This window comes from Epinephelus fuscoguttatus, linkage group LG2 (genome assembly GCF_011397635.1).
Source record: "Epinephelus fuscoguttatus linkage group LG2, E.fuscoguttatus.final_Chr_v1".
Classification (NCBI taxonomy): Eukaryota; Metazoa; Chordata; class Actinopteri; order Perciformes; family Serranidae; genus Epinephelus; species Epinephelus fuscoguttatus.
Genome location: NC_064753.1, coordinates 13,790,520 through 13,799,489, shown reverse-complemented (window position 1 = coordinate 13,799,489; position 8,970 = coordinate 13,790,520). Strand labels below are relative to the sequence as shown.

General features: G+C 43.2%; 1 protein-coding gene across 1 annotated transcript in view; it reads right to left on the bottom strand.

Annotated features, from left to right (window-relative positions):
* Nucleotides 1-1,615: 1,615 nt before the first annotated feature.
* LOC125904529 (tyrosine-protein kinase CSK) overlaps nucleotides 1,616-8,970 on the bottom strand; it is a 54,553-nt gene continuing 47,198 nt past the window's right edge. Inside the window, exons 6-13 of the mRNA XM_049601999.1 lie at nucleotides 8,139-8,232; nucleotides 7,469-7,534; nucleotides 7,244-7,343; nucleotides 6,963-7,053; nucleotides 5,776-5,849; nucleotides 4,913-5,108; nucleotides 3,282-3,368; nucleotides 1,616-2,897 (exon numbers count right to left, since the gene is read on the bottom strand). Of these exons, the coding sequence (XP_049457956.1) occupies nucleotides 2,715-2,897; nucleotides 3,282-3,368; nucleotides 4,913-5,108; nucleotides 5,776-5,849; nucleotides 6,963-7,053; nucleotides 7,244-7,343; nucleotides 7,469-7,534; nucleotides 8,139-8,232 (891 nt within the window). The 3' untranslated portion in view covers nucleotides 1,616-2,714. The remainder of the gene's footprint in view (nucleotides 2,898-3,281; nucleotides 3,369-4,912; nucleotides 5,109-5,775; nucleotides 5,850-6,962; nucleotides 7,054-7,243; nucleotides 7,344-7,468; nucleotides 7,535-8,138; nucleotides 8,233-8,970) is intronic.

Sequence of the window (8,970 nt, the reverse complement as noted above, 5' to 3'; positions counted from 1 at the left end):
TGGTCTCTATCTCAAAACCTGGCTGGGCCTCAGTACTCTGTCTTACCCTTTTAGTTAGTAAGGAATCTCTACATGGTGAGTGTGAACAGAAGAAATGATTACTGCGACCAAAACATGTTCATATGTGCATGTGAATATTGTTTTAAGACAGACTTGATAAAAAACATGAACCTATCCTTTAGTATTTTCCATTCCATCCCCCTTAAATATCTTCACATACTTTCTATTACAAGGGCTGCAAATTATGTTGTACTCTGACAAGTGTTCTTATGGTCTCCATTTTAAAGGAGATGGGCCAGAAAGATCTTATTAGAGAGAATGAATGACAAACCTTCACCCTCTTTATTAACGATTACTAGGAAGGTGCCTTTGAACCAGGTACTTAACCCTGATATGCTCCAGTGGAGCTGCTGAGTAAGCTGGCACTGTGACAGGAAGCTCTCAGGTGTGGCTGTGTGGAAGAATATGAATATGAACCAGCTAAAAGTTCAATCGACTTTCCTGAGTTAAATTACGGCTATTACTATTTTATATTACTATTCATCGTCCTGCTGTTGAATATTTCCACTGTGGGCTCCAGATAATGTAATAGAATTAAAATCCTGTGTGTTAAGGACATACTTCATCCCCCAAATGATCATTCGTATGTCAGTTACTTACCCCATGTTACGCTGAATTTGTGAAGAGAATGTTTTTCTCACATGCCTCCAATGAATTATGAATCAAAAAATTGAGAAAATTCTTGTCTCATTTATCCAGTCGTACGCTCAGTACTTCCGAACAGACTGCCTTTTTCCGACAGTGAATGAAATTCCAAGCCAGACTCCATTGACAAAAACAGTAATTATACCTCACTGCACACAGGAGCTGCTAGTCTACCTCTGCCCTGATCAGTTTGTTTGTTTGCATTACTGTGGGACTTTGCTTAGTTCACATTCAGCAAAGTCACACAATTACACAAACAAACTAAATGATCAAGGCAGTGGTAGCCCAGCAGCTCCTGTGTTCAGTGACGTAAAATCAATGCTTTTGTTAATGGAGTCTGGCTTTGAAAATACGACTTGATATATCTGACTTGGATTATAATCCACAAGTTGTATGAGAGTTTGTAAACAAATGTTTTGACATAATTTTTGCTGTTGTTAAATATGAACCTCTTTCACTTACATTTCTCAATAATTTCCTCCATTTTTGGATTCTTTGTTCACCAAAGGCTTCAAGACAAATATAACACAGTGCGAATAATCGATACACAAATGAAAAGGACCCTTTAAACCCTACGACAGTGTGCATTTAGTTCCCAGCCTCACAAATGACTGCACATGCATGGTCGGAAAAGTGCTTGTTTGTACACTCACTCTCTCGCACACACACACACACGCACTAATATAATGATGCAGGTGTGTCCACACAGTTCAGATGGAATGATTTATTCATAATCATGATAGCATAATAAAACAATGAACATTGAAAGCACTGACAGTTGAACCCAAGGCCTCTCACACACAGCATGCACCACCCCGACCCCAGCGTTCACAGAGACACTGAACATTCCTAATGCCAAGAGACTCCTGGCTTCTGAAAGTCCTCCTTTTTTTTTTAACTCTCCGCCCCAGTCAGTTTTTTCCTTGTTCTTTTTTTTTTTTTTTTAATCCTTTAAATATATTTTGATATAAAAACAAGCCCACGTATGATGAATCAACCATGTTTGTGAACTGCCTCTCCCCGGTTTCCTGTTATTGTCCTGCCCCCCCCCCCCCACCACTCCTCCGGGCTGTATTGGTTGGAGGACGAACATGATACTGGCCCCCAAATACTCTCTTTTCCTGTTCATGCTCTCTTCATGAGTACGTGGTGAAAAAAAAAAAAAAAAAGTCCCCAGTCTGATGGGTGATGGTGGAGGTGGGGGAGACGGCACTAAAAAATAAAATGGTTTGATAACCTCCCTGAAAAAAAAAGAAAGCAATAAAAAAGATTTCTTAAAAAAAGTAATTAAAAAAAATCAAACCACAACAGTCCAGTTGAAAGACGTGCTGGAGGGAAGTCTGGAGCTCTGTAGACTGGAGGCACTTTAGCACAGAGCGAAGGCCCCACACCTGACACCATGCCGAGGGGAGAGAGGGAGGGAGGAAGGGAGGGAAGGATGGAATGACAGAGCTGGGCTGAATTCATGCAGAGCCACATGGTGATACAGAGATCCAGGAATGATGGAGGGAGGGAAGAAGAAAGAGCACCTGACAAACGTGGAGGAAAAGGCCAGCCTCCCCTCCAGTTAATGCCATGTTTAGGAGAGGAGGAGGGGAGGAAAACATAAGAAAGAAAAGGGATCTTCCAGGTAGAGGAAGAGGAGAAACTTGGACCAAGAGAGGAGAGAGACAGAGAGAGAGTGAGTGAGCAGCGGCAGGTATAGAAGGAGGGGAGAGCAGTGGCCCATCGAGAGAAGAGGGAACTGTCTGGCAAAAGCTATACAACACAAACAGGAAAACAGTCCTTGTATGGAAGCAGAGGGGGGAGGGGGACGCCTGAGGTTGGGGGAGGGGGGCACAGTATGGCAGTCCCACAGGTCAACAGGCTAAGCAGGCAGGAGGAAGGCGCTGTGGTCCCTCTTCTTCTTCTCCTTCTTCTCCTTCTCCTCCTCCTCCTCCCACTTTACAGCTGTGTTGGGCTGTGTCTCACCCCCCTCCTCTCCCCTCATCGCCCCCCGGGCCTCCTCTTCACAGGTAGAGCTCCTTAGCTCTGATATGCTGCAGCTTCTCCCTCAGCATGCGGAAAGAGGGCCGCACCGAGGCGTCCAGGGTCCAGCACTGCTTCATCAGGTCGTACACCACGGGCGGGCAGCCATCTGGGGCGTCCATCTTGTATCCATTCTCTACCCGGGGCACCACCTCTTTCAATGGCTGAGAGACAGAGACAGAGCAATGCTGATAGACTCTCCACATTAACATGGTGATTGATATTCAGCTTATGCAACTGACTCAACTGCATCACAACATCCCAGGCACAACTGATAACTATATATGTAAATGTCACAAGTGGTGAAGCGTGCAGAAATAATTCATAACACAGCCCATATTGCGTCACATTTTCATCACCTGCTCCAGCAATCTAATGGCACAGATCTAATTATTTTGAGGTCAGCACTAAACGTACAAGACACTTCACTAATCCTGTACAAGAATAAATAAGACAAATAAGCACTGGTCCCAGCAATGAAGCCTGCCATCTGCTGGTATACCCTCAGACCTTGACAAGCCACAGAAATCTGGTGTTTGGGTACTTACAATTCTAGGGTAAGGCACGCGCCCAAAGGAGTAGATCTCCCAAAGTAGGATTCCGTAACTCCAGACGTCTGACTTGGTGGAAAACCTCTGTTAGAAAAAAAAAAAAAAGAGGGGGGAGCCTGAATTCAAACATCACACAAAGGCATTCAGAGAGCAGCTTAGGTATTTTGTGCTTCCTCCATCTGTAAAAAACAGAATTGGTTTGTTTGCTGTAGTGCTTTTTTTGTAGTTCAAGTATTATGTGTGACGAGTATGAGAATAAACACAAACGCCAAATGTGCTCAGTGAGTTGAAATTCCATGTCAGCACAGGATCCAAAGAGCATGTGCACGCGCAGATTTGGAAGATTAAGAGTAGAAAATGAAGAAGCAGCAGGCTGCCACTTTGTTTGATAGCAGCAGTTTAACTAAGTCCTTAATGGGATTCCAGTCCACCTGAACTGGTAAACAAAACAGGTTCCAAGAGCAAAATGTCAGATAAAAGCTATCTAAGCTTTTCTATTAACACATTAGGCCTCGTGCAAAAAAACACCTGGATGAACAGATTTGCTCTTAAATGGCACGAATGGGTGATTTAAGAGAATTTGTTGCACCTGCCAGTTTTTCGTGACTAAGAATTTTCTCTTCCCTGTCCGAAATAAAGCATGGCGCGTGTACTGGTAGTTGGAGAGGTGCCAGTTCACCTCCTGGCAACTGCCGAGGTGCTCTTGAGCAAGGCACTGAACCCCCAGCTGCTCATGGCGCCTGTCCATGGGCAGCCCCCTCACTCATCTCTCCATTTCATGCATGTATATCCTGTTTGTGCATGTGTGTGTATTTCAGGCCTGTGTGCATATGACAACATATTAAAAAATTTGAATTTCCCCTCTGGGATTAATAAAGTATGTCTTCTTCTGTTACATATAAATGAACGTCTGTTACATTCAAGCCTTTGCCAGACAAGTTCCCACAGTGCTGATTCAGCCTATCGCTGCCAGAGATAGCTCTCTATATTTCACAGTCTCGTTGTCGGGTGTAGTTGTTGGGCGTCTTTGGCAGCTTTCCCGTGCAGGCGCACCGGAAGCGATGCCTTTTACCTCAACCAGCCGCATAGATTTATTTATTTATGCTAGATTTGTTATATTTTTGTTGTCTTTTCTGTTTGGTACGCCTTTTTGTTTTAGTTTTCTTAATCCATTATCTGTGTGTGAGTGACTCTGTTTAGGGAGAGATGAGATGAGAGACCACAGCAAGAGAACAGCAGCTTTAAGTATGGCCGAAGCTATGGCGGAAAAAACCATAAGAACAATCCATGACAAGTTTCTGGAGGGGTTGCTGCAGATAAAAAGGAACTTTATGTTCAGAGGAAGGATTAAAATCAAACAAGACTTGAAGAGAGCACTCCTGGGGTGGGAGAGATTCAGCGAACTCACCTGCAGGCATATGTTTTAGGCACACATCGACAGTATTTGTGTAACTACTCTCACTGCCAGAGGAGGGAGACAAGTATTCTGCATTCCAGCTTTAACTACTTTAAATCTTCCTTATGCTGTGCTCAAATGAAAGTAGGTGGAGCAGATGAAAACAAATGCTAAGAAAGCGACAGCGCATTAGCTGAGGTCTGCTACCCATCCACCCCTCGTTGTCTCTCACCTTCTCTCTTAGTGCTTCGGGGGAGGTCCATTTGACGGGCAGCTTGGCAGTGTCCTGTATGGAGGAGGCCTCCTTGGTGAGGCCAAAGTCGCTGACCTTGGCAATGTTGTCGTCAGACACCAGCACGTTTCGAGCTGCCAGGTCTCTGTGGACGAAGTTGTTGGCCTCCAGGTACTCCATGGCTTCACACACATCACTGGGTGCCACAGGGAGACAGGAGAGATGATGAGTGAGGACGGGATGACTAAAATCATAACAACCCACAGGTGTGCATCTACTCCTTAATCTGTGTGGACATATTTGTGGCTGTGGTTAAGACTTACCAGGACACATTAAGTGACAACTGTAGTGCAAATATCATTAATGCAGTGGAGGAGGTAAAACTGGCTAAATCAGAGAATAATTGCACATTACTTATACTCCTCTACTTGCCTCATGTTCATGCAGTTAAAATCGAATCCCTCACACATCTCTAACAAGCTCATTCAAGGGTTACAAAGCTCGTACTAAAATTAAATTATGAATACTTCCTCCTGGATGCATGTTTTTCTGCCTACTGATCTGAGTGTTTACACTTATGTAATGGTTGCACTCATTTTAAGTTGCGCTGGGTTCAAGCAGCAGCTAAATGACTTGCAGATAAAGCAGCTATTTATCAAGGCAAACAACCTGCATGATGGCTGCTTGTGTAAGCAAAGGGCTTCTTTCATGTTCCCAGTCAAGAGCGTGACACTGTTCTTTTGAAATTCTATTCAGATTCTGACAGCAAAAGAGCAGCAGTTTAGCTCTAAACCCTGAGCTGTGCTGATTAAACGTTTGTCTTTTCTGCAGTAAGTGTTTCAAGAGAGATGAAGAGGACTCACAGTGAGAACTTGAGTAAGCAGTCTCCACCGAGCACGGTCCGTCCTCGGGAGCGCAGGTAGTCCACTAAGCTGCCCTGTGACACAGTTCAGAGAAGGAGGACATTTTTAGCATGGATGGTTCTGGTGAAAAACAAATCTGTGACCCCAAAAGTGTCGGTTTACTCTCAGCTGAGCTACATAGGACATCACTATGTTCTAAACACGTTAGGGGATGTCAGTTTACAAATTCAAGCTTTAAGGTGGCTATGAAACAATTGTCATTCAAATATCAAGTCTTTTCTTATTTACATTGTTCATTCCTATTAATTTTTTATTAAGAAAATTGTTCATATTAGCTTAATTGTATACATTGCCATTCTGGGTTCCATATATGACATTACACGGAAGATGTGAGATAAGACAACTGATACTACTTTAATATCTGTACAGTAAGTATGAAGCTACCCAGCAAAGATCTGGATGCTGACGCTGTGTTCCCGGCCAAAAATAGTTGCAATCGGACACCAAATACTGCATAGCAGTTATGATGCAGACAGCTAGATGGTTACGTTGTTGTTTCCATGTCCAGTAATGGTCCATTTAGACCTGGGTTTCAAACCAGGAAATACTGATTGTATTGTTGCCATGAAAAAAAAAACCCCAATGCATATATCTTTTTTTATTTATGAGACATTTTATTGACAATTTGACGTCCACTACAATTTTTATGCTATTTATGACATGTCAATGATATTCCTGTGTCATTGTTTTAAGACTGTGGTTTTTCTAAGAGCCAAGATCTTTATCCAGGCTGTCTTTGATCACAGCTTTCCTTCAGGGCTTTCTGCCAGAAAGTCAGGTGACATAGTATAAGACACCGACAGAGTTTATGTGTATACAGAGCTGTGGTGGATGAATGGATAGGGTACAGTTCTTTAACCAAGGAGAGCAGAATTTGACTCCCATCTGGGTGAAAGTTTATTATTTGGTCATTATAATATTGTATTTTGACATTGCTGGGATGCTCTCAAAGGACGTCCAGCTGACGGCCAAGTAACGTCATGGACATTAGCACTTTGTTGGATGTTCAAACAACGGTAATTCAGCCTCTAAATGTTTGCTGGGTACCGCCAGCAGTTGTTTTGCTTAGCAGCAATTTTGCTGTCTGCTTATGAAAAAAGATTTAGTAAAAAACACATGTGACAAACCTTAGCCATGTACTCTGTGACAATGTAGAGACTGCTCCTTTCCTCCACAATTACCCCTAGCAACTGCACCAGGTTGTTGTGCCTCAGTTGCCTGTACAAAACAGAACAGAGGAAAAGAAAAAAAAAATCAAGCATTAGCATGCTGGAAAACAACTGTGTCCACAAAAGGATACATCTGATGAAATAGTGCTTGAAAGAGAAAGGTGTGCCTGTGTGAGCACAGACACACAAACATATTTGTAGGTGGCGTGAAGGGCAGAGCAAGAGTTGGAGGATCTTACGTCATGACAGAGGCCTCGGCGATGAAAGCCTGCGCTGTGGCGTCATTTTTGATGCACTTGACCGCAACCTTGGTCCCTCTGTAGTCTCCAACCATCACATCTGACAACGACACACACAGGGTGAAGTTTTTAGTAAAATATGCAAGGCGACCTTGGTCTCTGTTATTATGGCTCTGATGTATGAAATTAAATCATGCAAAGATCCTTGTGAAATCAATTCATCACCTCCAAACTCTCCTTTGCCAATGGTCTGCAGGAGTTTCAGCTCCTTTCTGTTCAAGGCCCAGCCGCCTGCCAAGAGAAGACAGATAACACTTAGCAGACTTCACAGTCCACGACAATCATGCTATGAGTCTAATGACATGACCATAAGAAACACAGAGAAGACCATGTATTAACAATCAGAGCACATTTCTATGATTCTGCAAACCCAGAACTATGGAACTAGGAAATGTATTTAAATATTCATTAGTGAGTTTCACAAACACCCCTTCTTCTTCCTGAATGATTTATCTGTCATCTGGGAGAAAAAGTGTTGATATATTCAAACATTTAGCTTTTCCCAGTTATCCGGTGTTCCGAGTTAGCCGGGTCAGATGTGTACACAAAGAGCAATGGAGAGAGCTGGAGGTGGAGGAAGACTCAGATTGACCTTGGGAACTGGTGAAGCCCAGCAGTTGTCCCCAGACACACAGAGATTAATTACCCTCTGATGATTAATGCTATTAGGACGAGGAAGATAGTGGAATGTTGTAGGAGATGCAGGCTTTGTTGGTATGCTGTGCATGTGCCACAGACTGTATGCTTGTGACAGTATATAAACACAATAATGTCTCTGTGTGCATCGGTGCTAGTGTCCCTGTAGAGCAGTGTAATGAGCTCAGTGTGTCCTTACTCCTGGAGAACTCGTCTTGTGCTGCCACCGTTCCCTCCATCAACTTGGGTTTAATCAGCCGGGTGCAAAGGCCATCGGCATCTTTGGTGTAGTGCTGCCGACAGAGTTAGAGAGAATTCAATGCATTTTCAATATGTAAAGACAGAAGTTAGTATGTATAAGTGTTGGAAATAATAAAAACCCAGGTTGTCATTTTCACAAACGGTTTCACTGTCTGATTTTTTCTTATAACTCTAATGTTGAACAGTCAGCAGTATATTCTATAATAGCTCACTCTCACTCCGCCACCGTAGACCAAGTTGAATGATCAAGGACTGATGATCAAAGATTAAATCTGAATGGTGAATCTGTGCACAAGCTTTTGATATGCAAAACAAAAGTGAGGCGGATGTTTCCAGCAACTCTCTACAGAAGAACATGAAAGTCGTGATGAAAAGAAGATTCAGGTAAGAGGTGATGTGCGGGGGCTCAGGTGATTTAATATATACGCAATATCGGTGGTGTTTGCCTTCACCAAAGACAGAGAGCATGAGATCCAACGTGCATCACTGTTAAAGAGGAGGATGGTTGTCTTGAGGGAATCCCAGCCTCATTTCCATACAAAAGATGAAATAAAACAGGAGGAGATAAGTAGACCATGTGTAAGAAGAGGGTATGGGAAAGTTGTGCAACCAAAGTTTAGGGGCTTCATCTACAGCTCTGAGTGGAACAGGAGTTATATTCCATCATAGGACCAGGTCAACTAACTGAGACGCCAGTGCTGCTGCAGTGAAGTGCTGCTTTTTTGAGCACTGCGCTCCTCTGATCAGCTCCAACTCCAAGGGGGATTATT